This window comes from Ascaphus truei, chromosome 4 (genome assembly GCF_040206685.1).
Source record: "Ascaphus truei isolate aAscTru1 chromosome 4, aAscTru1.hap1, whole genome shotgun sequence".
Lineage (NCBI taxonomy): Eukaryota > Metazoa > Chordata > Amphibia > Anura > Ascaphidae > Ascaphus > Ascaphus truei.
In genome coordinates this window covers 1,671,886-1,692,206 of record NC_134486.1, presented here as the reverse complement: position 1 = coordinate 1,692,206, position 20,321 = coordinate 1,671,886, and the positions used below count along the sequence as shown (strand labels likewise).

Genomic DNA, 20,321 nt, shown 5'->3' with positions numbered 1-20,321 from the left:
ACTGTATTTATTGTTATTTATATGTATTTAAAATGGGCAAATGCACTATTATCCATATGTGGATAATAGTAATTTTGCCCATTACTGTATTGTATGTGGTAGGGGGGTGTATTTAGTTATACAGTACTGTAAATATTGTTTATTATTTTTGGAGTCAAAACATTGGTACCGCAGGGCCGCGAGTACCCTGGGACTCCCGCGGGGACCCCCGGCGGGTGAGCCAGGGACACCCGCACAACCCCCGGCCTCCCTCGGGGACACCCGCCGGCCTGTTGTATGGGTGTTGCGTCTGCAAAAATGTAAACAAAGACATTTTTCCAAGTCCAGCTTTTTTTGCGGCTACCTTGAGCTGATGTGGTTTCCTGAACGCAACTTTCGCGTACGCTAAGGTTCCGTAGCTTAATGCATCCCGCAGAAGGGCAGAATTGAACGCAAACAGGGTAACAAACGAGCAAAGTTGGAAAAAAATCAGTTTTAGAGCGCAAAGTGCCTGTATGCGTCTCTGTGAATCGCGTTCAGCGCAACATCACGTTCTCAGAGCACTTTGCGTTCTTAAAACGACTTATCAGAGCTTAGTGCATGACCCCCTTTGCTCTCGATCCCAACCTCAAGGTCATTAATAAACAAGTTAAAAAGCAGGGGTCCCAGTACCGATCCCTGAGGTACTCCACTCACGACTTTAGCCCAACCTGAAAAAGTTCCATTTATGACAACCCTCTGTTGTCTGTCCTTCAACCAGTTTTCTATCCAGGTGCATATATTATTACTGAGTCCAATTTGCTTTATTTTGTACAAAATCCTCTTGTGTGAAACCGTATCAAAAGCCTTTGCAAAATCTAAGTAGACCACATGTACATGCAGGAGCAGCAGCACCCACAGGAGCACAGATATGTACATGCAGGAGCAGCGGCACCCAGAGGAGCACAGACATGTACATGCAGAAGTAGCAGCACCCAGAGGAGTACAGACATGTACATGCAGAAGTAGCAGCACCAGAGGAGCACAGACATGTACATGCAGGAGCAGCAGCATCCAGAGGAGTACAGACATGTACATGCAGGAGCAGCAGCTCTCCCAGCACCCAGAGGAGCACAGACGTGTACATGCAGGAGCAGCAGCACCCAGAGGAGCACAGACGTGTACATGCAGGAGCAGCAGCACCCAGAGGCGCACAGACATGTACATCCAGGAGCAGCAGCACCCAGAGGAGCACAGACATGTACATGCAGGAGCAGCAGCACCCAGAGGAGCACAGACGTGTACATGCAGGAGCAGCAACACCCAGAGGAGTACAGACGTGTACATGCAGGAGCAGCAGCACCCAGAGGAGTACAGACGTGTACATGCAGGAGCAGCAGCACCCAGAGGAGCGCAGACGTGTACATGCAGGAGCAGCAGCACCCAGAGGAGCGCAGACGTGTACATGCAGGAGCAACAGCACCCAGAGGAGCGCAGACGTGTACATGCAGGAGCAGCAGCACCCAGAAGAGCGCAGACGTGTACATGCAGTAGCAGCAGCACCCAGAGGAGCGCAGACGTGTACATGCAGGAGCAGCAGCACCCAGAGGAGCGCAGACGTGTACATGCAGGAGCAGCAGCACCCAGAGGAGCGCAGACGTGTACATGCAGGAGCAGCAGCACCCAGAGGAGAGCAGACGTGTACATGCAGGAGCAGCAGCACCCAGAGGAGCGCAGACGTGTACATGCAGGAGCAGCAGCACCCAGAGGAGCGCAGACGTGTACATGCAGGAGCAGCAGCACCCAGAGGAGCGCAGACGTGTACATGCAGGAGCAGCAGCACCCAGAGGAGAGCAGACGTGTACATGCAGGAGCAGCAGCACCCAGAGGAGCGCAGACGTGTACATGCAGGAGCAGCAGCACCCAGAGGAGCGCAGACGTGTACATGCAGGAGCAGCAACACCCAGAGGAGTACAGATGTGTACATGCAGGAGCAGCAGCACCCAGAGGAGCACAGACATGTACATGCAGGAGCAGCAGCTCTCCCAGCACCCAGAGGAGCGCAGACGTGTACATGCAGGAGCAGCAGCACCCAGAGCAGTACAGACGTGTACATGCAGGAGCAGCAGCACCCAGAGGAGTACAGACGTGTACATGCAGGAGCAGCAGCACCCAGAGGAGTACAGACATGTACATGCAGGAGCAGCAGCATCCAGAGGAGTACAGACATGTACATGCAGGAGCAGCAGCTCTCCCAGCACCCAGAGGAGCACAGACGTGTACATGCAGGAGCAGCAGCACCCAGAGGAGCACAGACGTGTACATGCAGGAGCAGCAGCACCCAGAGGCGCACAGACATGTACATCCAGGAGCAGCAGCACCCAGAGGAGCACAGACGTGTACATGCAGGAGCAGCAGCACCCAGAGGAGTACAGACATGTACATGCAGGAGCAGCAGCACCCAGAGGAGCACAGACGTGTACATGCAGGAGCAGCAGCACCCAGAGGAGCACAGACGTGTACATGCAGGAGCAGCAGCACCCAGAGGAGCACAGACGTGTACATGCAGGAGCAGCAGCACCCAGAGGCGCACAGACATGTACATCCAGGAGCAGCAGCACCCAGAGGAGCACAGACATGTACATGCAGGAGCAGCAGCACCCAGAGGAGCACAGACGTGTACATGCAGGAGCAGCAACACCCAGAGGAGTACAGACGTGTACATGCAGGAGCAGCAGCACCCAGAGGAGTACAGACGTGTACATGCAGGAGCAGCAGCACCCAGAGGAGTACAGATGTGTACATGCAGGAGCAGCAGCACCCAGAGGAGCGCAGACGTGTACATGCAGGAGCGGCAGCACCCAGAGGAGCGCAGACGTGTACATGCAGGAGCAGCAGCACCCAGAGCAGTACAGACGTGTACATGCAGGAGCAGCAGCACCCAGAGGAGTACAGACGTGTACATGCAGGAGCAGCAGCACCCAGAGGAGTACAGACATGTACATGCAGGAGCAGCAGCACCCTGAGGAGTACAGACATGTACATGCAGGAGCAGCAGCACCCTGAGGAGTACAGACATGTACATGCAGGAGCAGCAGCACCCAGAGGAGTACAGACATGTACATGCAGGATCAGCAGCACCCAGAGGAGCACAGACATGTACATGCAGGAGCAGCAGCACCCAGAGGAGCACAGACATGTACATGCAGGAGCAGCAGCACCCAGAGGAGAGCAGACATGTACATGCAGGAGCAGCACCCAGAGGAGCACAGACATGTACATGCAGGAGCAGCACCCAGAGGAGTACAGACATGTACATGCAGGAGCAGCACCCAGAGGAGTACAGACATGTACATGCAGGAGCAGCAGCACCCAGAGGAGTACAGACATGTACATGCAGGAGCAGCAGCACCCAGAGGAGCACAGACATGTACAAGCAGGAGCAGCACCCAGAGGAGTACAGACATGTACATGCAGGAGCAGCAGCACCCAGAGGAGTACAGACATGTACATGAAGGAGCAGCACCCAGAGGAGTACAGACATGTACATGCAGGAGCAGCACAGACATGTACATGCAGGAGCAGCAGCTCTCCCAGCACCCAGAGGAGTACAGACATGTACATGCAGGAGCAGCAGCACCCAGAGGAGTACAGACGTGTACATGCAGGAGCAGCAGCACCCAGAGGAGCACAGACGTGTACATGCAGGAGCAGCAGCACCCAGAGGAGCACAGACATGTACATGCAGGAGCAGCAGCACCCAGAGGAGCACAGACATGTACATGCAGAAGTAGCAGCACCCAGAGGAGCACAGACGTGTACATGCAGGAGCAGCAGCACCCAGAGGAGCACAGACATGTACATGCAGAAGTAGCAGCACCCAGAGGAGCACAGACATGTACATGCAGAAGTAGCAGCACCCAGAGGAGCACAGACGTGTACATGCAGGAGCAGCAGCTCTCCCAGCACCCAGAGGAGTACAGACATGTACATGCAGGAGCAGCAGCACCCAGTGGAGCGCAGACGTGTACATGCAGGAGCAGCAGCACCCAGAGGAGCACAGACGTGTACATGCAGGAGCAGCAGCAACCAGAGGAGCACAGACATGTACATGCAGGAGCAGCAGCACCCAGAGGAGCACAGACATGTACATGCAGAAGTAGCAGCACCCAGAGGAGCACAGACGTGTACATGCAGGAGCAGCAGCACCCAGAGGAGCACAGACATGTACATGCAGAAGTAGCAGCACCCAGAGGAGCACAGACATGTACATGCAGAAGTAGCAGCACCCAGAGGAGCACAGACGTGTACATGCAGGAGCAGCAGCTCTCCCAGCACCCAGAGGAGTACAGACATGTACATGTACATGCAGGAGCAGCAGCACCCAGGGGAGCACAGACGTGTACATGCAGGAGCAGCAGCACCCAGAGGAGTACAGACATGTACATGCAGGTGCAGCAGCTCTCCCAGCACCCAGAGGAGCACAGACATGTACATGCAGGAGCAGCAGCACCCAGAGGAGTACAGACATGTACATGCAGGAGCAGCAGCACCCAGAGGAGCACAGACATGTACATGCAGGAGCAGCAGCACCCAGAGGAGCACAGACGTGTACATGCAGGAGCAACAGCACACCCAGAGGAGCACAGACGTGTACATGCAGGATCAGCAGCACCCAGAGGAGCACAGACGTGTACATGCAGGAGCAGCGGCACCCAGAGGAGCACAGACGTGTACATGCAGGAGCAGCAGCACCCAGAGGAGCACAGACGTGTACATGCAGGAGTAGCGGCACCGAGAGGAGCACAGACATGTACATGCAAGAGCAGCAGCACCCAGAGGAGAACAGACGTGTACATGCAGGAGCAGCGGCACCCAGAGGAGCACAGACATGTACATGAAGGAGCAGCAGCACCCAGAGGAGTACAGACGTGTACATGCAGGAGCAGCAGCACCCAGAGGAGTACAGACATGTACATGCAGGAGCAGCAGCACCCAGAGGAGTACAGACATGTACATGCAGGAGCAGCAGCACCCAGAGGAGCACAGACATGTACATGCAGGAGCAGCAGCACCCAGAGGAGAGCAGACATGTACATGCAGGAGCAGCACCCAGAGGAGCACAACATGTACATGCAGGAGCAGCACCCAGAGGAGTACAGACATGTACATGCAGGAGCAGCACCCAGAGGAGTACAGACATGTACATGCAGGAGCAGCAGCACCCAGAGGAGTACAGACATGTACATGCAGGAGCAGCAGCACCCAGAGGAGCACAGACATGTACAAGCAGGAGCAGCACCCAGAGGAGTACAGACATGTACATGCAGGAGCAGCAGCACCCAGAGGAGTACAGACATGTACATGAAGGAGCAGCACCCAGAGGAGTACAGACATGTACATGCAGGAGCAGCACAGACATGTACATGCAGGAGCAGCAGCTCTCCCAGCACCCAGAGGAGTACAGACATGTACATGCAGGAGCAGCAGCACCCAGAGGAGTACAGACGTGTACATGCAGGAGCAGCAGCACCCAGAGGAGCACAGACGTGTACATGCAGGAGCAGCAGCACCCAGAGGAGCACAGACATGTACATGCAGGAGCAGCAGCACCCAGAGGAGCACAGACATGTACATGCAGAAGTAGCAGCACCCAGAGGAGCACAGACGTGTACATGCAGGAGCAGCAGCACCCAGAGGAGCACAGACATGTACATGCAGAAGTAGCAGCACCCAGAGGAGCACAGACATGTACATGCAGAAGTAGCAGCACCCAGAGGAGCACAGACGTGTACATGCAGGAGCAGCAGCTCTCCCAGCACCCAGAGGAGTACAGACATGTACATGCAGGAGCAGCAGCACCCAGAGGAGCGCAGACGTGTACATGCAGGAGCAGCAGCACCCAGAGGAGCACAGACGTGTACATGCAGGAGCAGCAGCACCCAGAGGAGTACAGACATGTACATGAAGGAGCAGCACCCAGAGGAGTACAGACATGTACATGCAGGAGCAGCACAGACATGTACATGCAGGAGCAGCAGCTCTCCCAGCACCCAGAGGAGTACAGACATGTACATGCAGGAGCAGCAGCACCCAGAGGAGTACAGACGTGTACATGCAGGAGCAGCAGCACCCAGAGGAGCACAGACGTGTACATGCAGGAGCAGCAGCACCCAGAGGAGCACAGACATGTACATGCAGGAGCAGCAGCACCCAGAGGAGCACAGACATGTACATGCAGAAGTAGCAGCACCCAGAGGAGTACAGACATGTACATGCAGGAGCAGCAGCACCCAGAGGAGTACAGACATGTACATGCAGGAGCAGCAGCACCCAGAGGAGCACAGACATGTACAAGCAGGAGCAGCACCCAGAGGAGTACAGACATGTACATGCAGGAGCAGCAGCACCCAGAGGAGTACAGACATGTACATGAAGGAGCAGCACCCAGAGGAGTACAGACATGTACATGCAGGAGCAGCACAGACATGTACATGCAGGAGCAGCAGCTCTCCCAGCACCCAGAGGAGTACAGACATGTACATGCAGGAGCAGCAGCACCCAGAGGAGTACAGACGTGTACATGCAGGAGCAGCAGCACCCAGAGGAGCACAGACGTGTACATGCAGGAGCAGCAGCACCCAGAGGAGCACAGACATGTACATGCAGGAGCAGCAGCACCCAGAGGAGCACAGACATGTACATGCAGAAGTAGCAGCACCCAGAGGAGCACAGACGTGTACATGCAGGAGCAGCAGCACCCAGAGGAGCACAGACATGTACATGCAGAAGTAGCAGCACCCAGAGGAGCACAGACATGTACATGCAGAAGTAGCAGCACCCAGAGGAGCACAGACGTGTACATGCAGGAGCAGCAGCTCTCCCAGCACCCAGAGGAGTACAGACATGTACATGCAGGAGCAGCAGCACCCAGAGGAGCGCAGACGTGTACATGCAGGAGCAGCAGCACCCAGAGGAGCACAGACGTGTACATGCAGGAGCAGCAGCACCCAGAGGAGCACAGACATGTACATGCAGGAGCAGCAGCACCCAGAGGAGCACAGACATGTACATGCAGAAGTAGCAGCACCCAGAGGAGCACAGACGTGTACATGCAGGAGCAGCAGCACCCAGAGGAGCACAGACATGTACATGCAGAAGTAGCAGCACCCAGAGGAGCACAGACATGTACATGCAGAAGTAGCAGCACCCAGAGGAGCACAGACGTGTACATGCAGGAGCAGCAGCTCTCCCAGCACCCAGAGGTGTACAGACATGTACATGTACATGCAGGAGCAGCAGCACCCAGGGGAGCACAGACGTGTACATGCAGGAGCAGCAGCACCCAGAGGAGTACAGACATGTACATGCAGGTGCAGCAGCTCTCCCAGCACCCAGAGGAGCACAGACATGTACATGCAGGAGCAGCAGCACCCAGAGGAGTACAGACATGTACATGCAGGAGCAGCAGCACCCAGAGGAGCACAGACATGTACATGCAGGAGCAGCAGCACCCAGAGGAGCACAGACGTGTACATGCAGGAGCAACAGCACACCCAGAGGAGCACAGACGTGTACATGCAGGATCAGCAGCACCCAGAGGAGCACAGACGTGTACATGCAGGAGCAGCGGCACCCAGAGGAGCACAGACGTGTACATGCAGGAGCAGCAGCACCCAGAGGAGTACAGACGTGTACATGCAGGAGTAGCGGCACCGAGAGGAGCACAGACATGTACATGCAAGAGCAGCAGCACCCAGAGGAGCACAGACGTGTACATGCAGGAGCAGCGGCACCCAGAGGAGCACAGACATGTACATGAAGGAGCAGCAGCACCCAGAGGAGTACAGACGTGTACATGCAGGAGCAGCAGCACCCAGAGGAGTACAGACATGTACATGCAGGAGCAGCAGCACCCAGAGGAGTACAGACATGTACATGCAGGAGCAGCAGCACCCAGAGGAGCACAGACGTGTACATGCAGGAGCAGCAGCACCCAGAGGAGCACAGACATGTACATGCAGGAGCAGCAGCACCCAGAGGAGCACAGACATGTACATGCAGAAGTAGCAGCACCCAGAGGAGCACAGACGTGTACATGCAGGAGCAGCAGCACCCAGAGGAGCACAGACATGTACATGCAGAAGTAGCAGCACCCAGAGGAGCACAGACATGTACATGCAGAAGTAGCAGCACCCAGAGGAGCACAGACGTGTACATGCAGGAGCAGCAGCTCTCCCAGCACCCAGAGGAGTACAGACATGTACATGTACATGCAGGAGCAGCAGCACCCAGGGGAGCACAGACGTGTACATGCAGGAGCAGCAGCACCCAGAGGAGTACAGACATGTACATGCAGGTGCAGCAGCTCTCCCAGCACCCAGAGGAGCACAGACATGTACATGCAGGAGCAGCAGCACCCAGAGGAGTACAGACATGTACATGCAGGAGCAGCAGCACCCAGAGGAGCACAGACATGTACATGCAGGAGCAGCAGCACCCAGAGGAGCACAGACGTGTACATGCAGGAGCAACAGCACACCCAGAGGAGCACAGACGTGTACATGCAGGAGCAGCAGCACCCAGAGGAGCACAGACGTGTACATGCAGGAGCAGCGGCACCCAGAGGAGCACAGACGTGTACATGCAGGAGCAGCAGCACCCAGAGGAGTACAGACGTGTACATGCAGGAGTAGCGGCACCGAGAGGAGCACAGACATGTACATGCAGAAGTAGCAGCACCCAGAGGAGCACAGACATGTACATGCAGAAGTAGCAGCACCCAGAGGAGCACAGACGTGTACATGCAGGAGCAGCAGCTCTCCCAGCACCCAGAGGAGTACAGACATGTACATGTACATGCAGGAGCAGCAGCACCCAGGGGAGCACAGACGTGTACATGCAGGAGCAGCAGCACCCAGAGGAGTACAGACATGTACATGCAGGTGCAGCAGCTCTCCCAGCACCCAGAGGAGCACAGACATGTACATGCAGGAGCAGCAGCACCCAGAGGAGTACAGACATGTACATGCAGGAGCAGCAGCACCCAGAGGAGCACAGACATGTACATGCAGGAGCAGCAGCACCCAGAGGAGCACAGACGTGTACATGCAGGAGCAACAGCACACCCAGAGGAGCACAGACGTGTACATGCAGGAGCAGCAGCACCCAGAGGAGCACAGACGTGTACATGCAGGAGCAGCGGCACCCAGAGGAGCACAGACGTGTACATGCAGGAGCAGCAGCACCCAGAGGAGTACAGACGTGTACATGCAGGAGTAGCGGCACCGAGAGGAGCACAGACATGTACATGCAAGAGCAGCAGCACCCAGAGGAGCACAGACGTGTACATGCAGGAGCAGCGGCACCCAGAGGAGCACAGACATGTACATGAAGGAGCAGCAGCACCCAGAGGAGTACAGACGTGTACATGCAGGAGCAGCAGCACCCAGAGGAGCACAGACATGTACATGCAGGAGCAGCAGCACCCAGAGGAGTACAGACATGTACATGCAGGAGCAGCAGCACCCAGAGGAGCACAGACGTGTACATGCAGGAGCAGCAGCACCCAGAGGAGCACAGACATGTACATGCAGGAGCAGCAGCACCCAGAGGAGCACAGACATGTACATGCAGAAGTAGCAGCACCCAGAGGAGCACAGACGTGTACATGCAGGAGCAGCAGCACCCAGAGGAGCACAGACATGTACATGCAGAAGTAGCAGCACCCAGAGGAGCACAGACATGTACATGCAGAAGTAGCAGCACCCAGAGGAGCACAGACGTGTACATGCAGGAGCAGCAGCTCTCCCAGCACCCAGAGGAGTACAGACATGTACATGTACATGCAGGAGCAGCAGCACCCAGGGGAGCACAGACGTGTACATGCAGGAGCAGCAGCACCCAGAGGAGTACAGACATGTACATGCAGGTGCAGCAGCTCTCCCAGCACCCAGAGGAGCACAGACATGTACATGCAGGAGCAGCAGCACCCAGAGGAGCACAGACATGTACATGCAGGAGCAGGAGCACCCAGAGGAGTACAGACATGTACATGCAGGAGCAGCAGCACCCAGAGGAGCACAGACATGTACATGCAGGAGCAGCAGCACCCAGAGGAGCACAGACATGTACATGCAGGAGCAGCAGCACCCAGAGGAGCACAGACATGTACATGCAGGAGCAGCAGCACCCAGAGGAGCACAGACATGTACATGCAGGAGCAGCAGCAGCACCCAGAGGAGTACAGACATGTACATGAAGGAGCAGCACCCAGAGGAGTACAGACATGTACATGCAGGAGCAGCACCCAGAGGAGCACAGACATGTACATGCAGGAGCAGCACCCAGAGGAGTACAGACGTGTACATGCAGGAGCAGCACCCAGAGGAGCACAGACATGTACATGCAGGAGCAGCAGCTCCCAGAGGAGCACAGACATGTACATGCAGGATCAGCAGCACCCAGAGGAGCACAGACATGTACATGCAGGAGCAGCAGCTCCCAGAGGAGCACAGACATGTACATGCAGGAGCAGCAGCACCCAGAGGAGCACAGACGTGTACATGCAGGAGCAGCAGCACCCAGAGGAGCACAGACATGTACATGCAGGAGCAGCAGCACCCAGAGGAGCGCAGACGTGTACATGCAGGAGCAGCAGCACCCAGAGGAGCACAGACATGTACATGCAGGAGCGGCAGCACCCAGAGGAGCGCAGACATGTACATGCAGGAGCAGCAGCACCCAGAGGAGCACAGACGTGTACATGCAGGAGCAGCAGCACCCAGAGGAGCACAGACGTGTACATGCAGGAGCAGCAGCACCCAGAGGAGCACAGACGTGTACATGCAGGAGCGGCAGCACCCAGAGGAGCGCAGACATGTACATGCAGGAGCAGCAGCACCCAGAGGAGCACAGACATGTACATGCAGGAGCAGCAGCACCCAGAGGAGCAGACATGTACATGCAGGAGCAGCAGCTCTCCCAGCACAGTGCCTGGGGAATGTTACTGTGCTGCTGCTGCTGTGTGTCACTGCCTCTGTATCCTGTGTATAAAACTACAACTCCCAGCATGCCTCAGTGTGAGCATGCGCAGCAGCACACAGGGCTGTGACCCGGATGTAGCAGCCAGTGATACAGGGAGGATATGGATACAGGTAATCCTGCAATATACTCACATATCAGCTGTACCCCTCTATATGTGTCTCTTACATACATGTGTATGGGAGCTGCAGCCTGGCACAGACACTAATGTGCTGGGGGGATACAGGGGGTAATCACAGGGAGCAGCAAGGAGCAGGTAACCCTGCAATATACTCACATATCAGCTGTACCCCTCTATATGTGTCTCTTACATACATGTGTATGGGAGCTGCAGCCTGGCACAGACACTAATGTGCTGGGGGGGATACAGGGGGTAATCACAGGGAGCAGCAAGGAGCAGGTAACCCTGCAATATACTCACATATCAGCTGTACCCCTCTATATGTGTCTCTTACATACATGTGTATGGGGGCTGCAGCCTGGCACAGACACTAATGTGCTGGGGGGGATACAGGGGGTAATCACAGGGAGCAACAAGGAGCAGGTAACCCTGCTATATACTCACATATCAGCTGTACCCCTCTATATGTGTCTCTTACATACATGTGTATGTGAGCTGCAGCCTGGCACAGACACTAATGTGCTGGGGGGATACAGGGGGTAATCACAGGGAGCAGCAAGGAGCAGGTAACCCTGCAATATACTCACATATCAGCTGTACCCCTCTATATGTGTCTCTTACATACATGTGTATGGGAGCTGCAGCCTGGCACAGACACTAATGTGCTGGGGGGGGATACAGGGAGTAATCACAGGGAGCAGCAAGGAGCAGGTAACCCTGCAATATACTCACATATCAGCTGTACCCCTCTATATGTGTCTCTTACATACATGTGTATGGAGCTGCAGCCTGGCACAGACACTAATGTGCTGGGGGGATACAGGGGGTAATCACAGGGAGCAGCAAGGAGCAGGTAACCCTGCAATATACTCACATATCAGCTGTACCCCTCTATATGTGTCTCTTACATACATGTGTATGGGAGCTGCAGCCTGGCACAGACACTAATGTGCTGGGGGGATACAGGGGGTAATCACAGGGAGCAGCAAGGAGCAGGTAACCCTGCAATATACTCACATATCAGCTGTACCCCTCTATATGTGTCTCTTACATACATGTGTATGGGAGCTGCAGCCTGGCACAGACACTAATGTGCTGGGGGGGATACAGGGGGTAATCACAGGGAGCAGCAAGGAGCAGGTAACCCTGCAATATACTCACATATCAGCTGTACCCCTCTATATGTGTCTCTTACATACATGTGTATGGGAGCTGCAGCCTGGCACAGACACTAATGTGCTGGGGGGGATACAGGGGGTAATCACAGGGAGCAGCAAGGAGCAGGTAACCCTGCAATATACTCACATATCAGCTGTACCCCTCTATATGTGTCTCTTACATACATGTGTATGGGAGCTGCAGCCTGGCACAGACACTAATGTGCTGGGGGGATACAGGGGGTAATCACAGGGAGCAGCAAGGAGCAGGTAACCCTGCAATATACTCACATATCAGCTGTACCCCTCTATATGTGTCTCTTACATACATGTGTATGGGAGCTGCAGCCTGGCACAGACACTAATGTGCTGGGGGGATACAGGGGGTAATCACAGGCAGCAGCAAGGAGCAGGTAATCCTGCAATATACTCACATATCAGCTGTACCCCTCTATATGTGTCTCTTACATACATGTGTATGGGAGCTGCAGCCTGGCACAGACACTAATGTGCTGGGGGGGATACAGGGGGTAATCACAGGCAGCAGCAAGGCGCAGGTAATCCTGCAATATACTCACATATCAGCTGTACCCCTCTATATGTGTCTCTTACATACATGTGTATGGGAGCTGCAGCCTGGCACAGACACTAATGTGCTGGGGGGATACAGGGGGTAATCACAGGGAGCAGCAAGGAGCAGGTAATCCTGCAATATACTCACATATCAGCTGTACCCCTCTATATGTGTCTCTTACATACATGTGTATGGGAGCTGCAGCCTGGCACAGACACTAATGTGCTGGGGGGATACAGGGGGTAATCACAGGGAGCAGCAAGGAGCAGGTAACCCTGCAATATTCTCACATATCAACTGTACCCCTCTATATGTGTCTCTTACATACATATGTATGGGAGCTGCAGCCTGGCACAGACACTAATGTGCTGGGGGGGATACAGGGGGTAATCACAGGGAGCAGCAAGGAGCAGGTAATCCTGCAATATACTCACATATCAACTGTACCCCTCTATATGTGTCTCTTACATACATGTGTATGGGAGCTGCAGCCTGGCACAGACACTAATGTGCTGGGGGGATACAGGGGGTAATCACAGGGAGCAGCAAGGAGCAGGTAACCCTGCAATATACTCACATATCAGCTGTACCCCTCTATATGTGTCTCTTACATACATATGTATGGGAGCTGCAGCCTGGCACAGACACTAATGTGCTGGGGGGGATACAGGGGGTAATCACAGGGAGCAGCAAGGAGCAGGTAATCCTGTAATATACTCACATATCAACTGTACCCCTCTATATGTGTCTCTTACATACATGTGTATGGGAGCTGCAGCCTGGCACAGACACTAATGTGCTGGGGGGGATACAGGGGGTAATCACAGGGAGCAGCAAGGAGCAGGTAATCCTGCAATATACTCACATATCAGCTGTACCCCTCTATATGTGTCTCTTACATACATGTGTATGGGAGCTGCAGCCTGGCACAGACACTAATGTGCTGGGGGGATACAGGGGGTAATCACAGGCAGCAGCAAGGAGCAGGTAATCCTGCAATATACTCACATATCAGCTGTACCCCTCTATATGTGTCTCTTACATACATGTGTATGGGAGCTGCAGCCTGGCACAGACACTAATGTGCTGGGGGGGGATACAGGGGTAATCACAGGGAGCAGCAAGGAGCAGGTAACCCTGCAATATACTCACATATCAGCTGTACCCCTCTATATGTGTCTCTTACATACATGTGTATGGGAGCTGCAGCCTGGCACAGACACTAATGTGCTGGGGGGATACAGGGGGTAATCACAGGGAGCAGCAAGGAGCAGGTAACCCTGCAATATACTCACATATCAGCTGTACCCCTCTATATGTGTCTCTTACATACATGTGTATGGGAGCTGCAGCCTGGCACAGACACCAATGTGCTGGGGGGGATACAGGGGGTAATCACAGGGAGCAGCAAGGAGCAGGTAACCCTGCAATATACTCACATATCAGCTGTACCCCTCTATATGTGTCTCTTACATACATGTGTATGGGAGCTGCAGCCTGGCACAGACACTAATGTGCTGGGGGGGATACAGGGGGTAATCACAGGGAGCAGCAAGGAGCAGGTAATCCTGCAATATACTCACATATCAGCTGTACCCCTCTATATGTGTCTCTTACATACATGTGTATGGGAGCTGCAGCCTGGCACAGACACTAATGTGCTGGGGGGGATACAGGGGGTAATCACAGGGAGCAGCAAGGAGCAGGTAACCCTGCAATATACTCACATATCAGCTGTACCCCTCTATATGTGTCTCTTACATACATGTGTATGGGAGCTGCAGCCTGGCACAGACACTAATGTGCTGGGGGGGGATACAGGGGGTAATCACAGGCAGCAGCAAGGAGCAGGTAACCCTGCAATATACTCACATATCAGCTGTACCCCTCTATATGTGTCTCTTACATACACGTGTATGGGAGCTGCAGCCTGGCACAGACACTAATGTGCTGGGGGGATACAGGGGGTAATCACAGGGAGCAGCAAGGAGCAGGTAATCCTGCAATATACTCACATATCAGCTGTACCCCTCTATATGTGTCTCTTACATACATGTGTATGGGAGCTGCAGCCTGGCACAGACACTAATGTGCTGGGGGGGATACAGGGGGTAATCACAGGGAGCAGCAAGGAGCAGGTAATCCTGCAATATACTCACATATCAGCTGTACCCCTCTATATGTGTCTCTTACATACATGTGTATGGGAGCTGCAGCCTGGCACAGACACTAATGTGCTGGGGGGGATACAGGGGGTAATCACAGGGAGCAGCAAGGAGCAGGTAATCCTGCAATATACTCACATATCAGCTGTACCCCTCTATATGTGTCTCTTACATACATGTGTATGGGAGCTGCAGCCTGGCACAGACACTAATGTGCTGGGGGGGATACAGGGGGTAATCACAGGGAGCAGCAAGGAGCAGGTAACCCTGCAATATACTCACATATCAGCTGTACCCCTCTATATGTGTCTCTTACATACATGTGTATGGGAGCTGCAGCCTGGCACAGACACTAATGTGCTGGGGGGGATACAGGGGGTAATCACAGGGAGCAGCAAGGAGCAGGTAACCCTGCAATATACTCACATATCAGCTGTACCCCTCTATATGTGTCTCTTACATACATGTGTATGGGAGCTGCAGCCTGGCACAGACACTAATGTGCTGGGGGGATACAGGGGGTAATCACAGGGAGCAGCAAGGAGCAGGTAACCCTGCAATATACTCACATATCAGCTGTACCCCTCTATATGTGTCTCTTACATACATGTGTATGGGAGCTGCAGCCTGGCACAGACACTAATGTGCTGGGGGGGATACAGGGGGTAATCACAGGGAGCAGCAAGGAGCAGGTAACCCTGCAATATACTCACATATCAGCTGTACCCCTCTATATGTGTCTCTTACATACATGTGTATGGGAGCTGCAGCCTGGCACAGACACTAATGTGCTGGGGGGGATACAGGGGGTAATCACAGGGAGCAGCAAGGAGCAGGTAACCCTGCAATATACTCACATATCAGCTGTACCCCTCTATATGTGTCTCTTACATACATGTGTATGGGAGCTGCAGCCTGGCACAGACACTAATGTGCTGGGGGGGATACAGGGGGTAATCACAGGCAGCAGCAAGGCGCAGGTAATCCTGCAATATACTCACATATCAGCTGTACCCCTCTATATGTGTCTCTTACATACATGTGTATGGGAGCTGCAGCCTGGCACAGACACTAATGTGCTGGGGGGATACAGGGGGTAATCACAGGGAGCAGCAAGGAGCAGGTAATCCTGCAATATACTCACATATCAGCTGTACCCCTCTATATGTGTCTCTTACATACATGTGTATGGGAGCTGCAGCCTGGCACAGACACTAATGTGCTGGGGGGATACAGGGGGTAATCACAGGGAGCAGCAAGGAGCAGGTAACCCTGCAATATTCTCACATATCAACTGTACCCCTCTATATGTGTCTCTTACATACATATGTATGGGAGCTGCAGCCTGGCACAGACACTAATGTGCTGGGGGGGATACAGGGGGTAATCACAGGGAGCAGCAAGGAGCAGGTAATCCTGCAATATACTCACATATCAACTGTACCCCTCTATATGTGTCTCTTACATACATGTGTATGGGAGCTGCAGCCTGGCACAGACACTAATGTGCTGGGGGGATACAGGGGGTAATCACAGGGAGCAGCAAGGAGCAGGTAACCCTGCAATATACTCACATATCAGCTGTACCCCTCTATATGTGTCTCTTACATACATATGTATGGGAGCTGCAGCCTGGCACAGACACTAATGTGCTGGGGGGGATACAGGGGGTAATCACAGGGAGCAGCAAGGAGCAGGTAATCCTGTAATATACTCACATATCAACTGTACCCCTCTATATGTGTCTCTTACATACATGTGTATGGGAGCTGCAGCCTGGCACAGACACTAATGTGCTGGGGGGGATACAGGGGGTAATCACAGGGAGCAGCAAGGAGCAGGTAATCCTGCAATATACTCACATATCAGCTGTACCCCTCTATATGTGTCTCTTACATACATGTGTATGGGAGCTGCAGCCTGGCACAGACACTAATGTGCTGGGGGGATACAGGGGGTAATCACAGGCAGCAGCAAGGAGCAGGTAATCCTGCAATATACTCACATATCAGCTGTACCCCTCTATATGTGTCTCTTACATACATGTGTATGGGAGCTGCAGCCTGGCACAGACACTAATGTGCTGGGGGGGATACAGGGGTAATCACAGGGAGCAGCAAGGAGCAGGTAACCCTGCAATATACTCACATATCAGCTGTACCCCTCTATATGTGTCTCTTACATACATGTGTATGGGAGCTGCAGCCTGGCACAGACACTAATGTGCTGGGGGGATACAGGGGGTAATCACAGGGAGCAGCAAGGAGCAGGTAACCCTGCAATATACTCACATATCAGCTGTACCCCTCTATATGTGTCTCTTACATACATGTGTATGGGAGCTGCAGCCTGGCACAGACACCAATGTGCTGGGGGGGATACAGGGGGTAATCACAGGGAGCAGCAAGGAGCAGGTAACCCTGCAATATACTCACATATCAGCTGTACCCCTCTATATGTGTCTCTTACATACATGTGTATGGGAGCTGCAGCCTGGCACAGACACTAATGTGCTGGGGGGGATACAGGGGGTAATCACAGGGAGCAGCAAGGAGCAGGTAATCCTGCAATATACTCACATATCAGCTGTACCCCTCTATATGTGTCTCTTACATACATGTGTATGGGAGCTGCAGCCTGGCACAGACACTAATGTGCTGGGGGGGATACAGGGGGTAATCACAGGGAGCAGCAAGGAGCAGGTAACCCTGCAATATACTCACATATCAGCTGTACCCCTCTATATGTGTCTCTTACATACATGTGTATGGGAGCTGCAGCCTGGCACAGACACTAATGTGCTGGGGGGGGATACAGGGGGTAATCACAGGCAGCAGCAAGGAGCAGGTAACCCTGCAATATACTCACATATCAGCTGTACCCCTCTATATGTGTCTCTTACATACACGTGTATGGGAGCTGCAGCCTGGCACAGACACTAATGTGCTGGGGGGATACAGGGGGTAATCACAGGGAGCAGCAAGGAGCAGGTAATCCTGCAATATACTCACATATCAGCTGTACCCCTCTATATGTGTCTCTTACATACATGTGTATGGGAGCTGCAGCCTGGCACAGACACTAATGTGCTGGGGGGGATACAGGGGGTAATCACAGGGAGCAGCAAGGAGCAGGTAATCCTGCAATATACTCACATATCAGCTGTACCCCTCTATATGTGTCTCTTACATACATGTGTATGGGAGCTGCAGCCTGGCACAGACACTAATGTGCTGGGGGGGATACAGGGGGTAATCACAGGGAGCAGCAAGGAGCAGGTAATCCTGCAATATACTCACATATCAGCTGTACCCCTCTATATGTGTCTCTTACATACATGTGTATGGGAGCTGCAGCCTGGCACAGACACTAATGTGCTGGGGGGGATACAGGGGGTAATCACAGGGAGCAGCAAGGAGCAGGTAACCCTGCAATATACTCACATATCAGCTGTACCCCTCTATATGTGTCTCTTACATACATGTGTATGGGAGCTGCAGCCTGGCACAGACACTAATGTGCTGGGGGGGATACAGGGGGTAATCACAGGGAGCAGCAAGGAGCAGGTAACCCTGCAATATACTCACATATCAGCTGTACCCCTCTATATGTATCTCTTACATACATGTGTATGGGAGCTGCAGCCTGGCACAGACACTAATGTGCTGGGGGGATACAGGGGGTAATCACAGGCAGCAGCAAGGAGCAGGTAATCCTGCAATATACTCACATATCAGCTGTACCCCTCTATATGTGTCTCTTACATACATGTGTATGGGGGCTGCAGCCTGGCACAGACACTAATGTGCTGGGGGGGATACAGGGGGTAATCACAGGCAGCAGCAAGGAGCAGGTAACCCTGCAATATACTCACATATCAGCTGTACCCCTCTATATGTGTCTCTTACATACATGTGTATGGGAGCTGCAGCCTGGCACAGACACTAATGTGCTGGGGGGATACAGGGGGTAATCACAGGGAGCAGCAAGGAGCAGGTAACCCTGCAATATACTCACATATCAGCTGTACCCCTCTATATGTGTCTCTTACATACACGTGTGTGGGAGCTGCAGCCTGGCACAGACACTAATGTGCTGGGGGGGATACAGGGGGTAATCACAGGCAGCAGCAAGGAGCAGGTAACCCTGCAATATACTCACATATCAGCTGTACCCCTCTATATGTGTCTCTTACATACATGTGTATGGGAGCTGCAGCCTGGCACAGACACTAATGTGCTGGGGGGATACAGGGGGTAATCACAGGCAGCAGCAAGGAGCAGGTAATCCTGCAATATACTCACATATCAGCTGTACCCCTCTATATGTGTCTCTTACATACATGTGTATGGGAGCTGCAGCCTGGCACAGACACTAATGTGCTGGGGGGGATACAGGGGGTAATCACAGGGAGCAGCAAAGAGCAGGTAACCCTGCAATATACTCACATATCAGCTGTACCCCTCTATATGTGTCTCTTACATACATGTGTATGGGAGCTGCAGCCTGGCACAGACACTAATGTGCTGGGGGGGATACAGGGGGTAATCACAGGGAGCAGCAAGGAGCAGGTAACCCTGCAATATACTCACATATCGGCTGTACCCCTCTATATGTGTCTCTTACATACATGTGTATGGGAGCTGCAGCCTGGCACAGACACTAATGTGCTGGGGGGATACAGGGGGTAATCAGAGGCAGCAGCAAGGAGCAGGTAATCCTGCAATATACTCACATATCAGCTGTACCCCTCTATATGTGTCTCTTACATACATGTGTATGGGAGCTGCAGCCTGGCACAGACACTAATGTGCTGGGGGGGATACAGGGGGTAATCACAGGGAGCAGCAAGGAGCAGGTAATCCTGCAATATACTCACATATCAGCTGTACCCCTCTATATGTGTCTCTTACATACATGTGTATGGGAGCTGCAGCCTGGCACAGACACTAATGTGCTGGGGGGGATACAGGGGGTAATCACAGGGAGCAGCAAGGAGCAGGTAATCCTGCAATATACTCACATATCAGCTGTACCCCTCTATATGTGTCTCTTACATACATGTGTATGGGAGCTGCAGCCTGGCACAGACACTAATGTGCTGGGGGGGATACAGGGGGTAATCACAGGGAGCAGCAAGGAGCAGGTAATCCTGCAATATACTCACATATCAGCTGTACCCCTCTATATGTGTCTCTTACATACATGTGTATGGGAGCTGCAGCCTGGCACAGACACTAATGTGCTGGGGGGATACAGGGGGTAATCACAGGGAGCAGCAAGGAGCAGGTAACCCTGCAATA

The 20,321-nt window shown here is 53.5% G+C and overlaps 1 protein-coding gene across 10 annotated transcripts in view; it reads left to right on the top strand.

Moving 5' to 3' along the window:
- LOC142492497 (uncharacterized) overlaps positions 1–20,321 on the top strand; it is a 229,331-nt gene that overhangs the window by 183,080 nt on the left and 25,930 nt on the right. For 2 of the 10 annotated variants that reach the window (XM_075595174.1, XM_075595173.1), the window contains exon 1: positions 10,749–11,114. The exons of the other annotated variants lie outside the window; for them this stretch is intronic. In XM_075595174.1, the coding sequence (XP_075451289.1) occupies positions 11,105–11,114 (10 nt within the window). In that variant the 5' untranslated portion in view covers positions 10,749–11,104. Of the gene's footprint in view, positions 1–10,748; positions 11,115–20,321 lie in introns of those variants that run through there. 10 annotated transcript variants of the gene reach the window in all.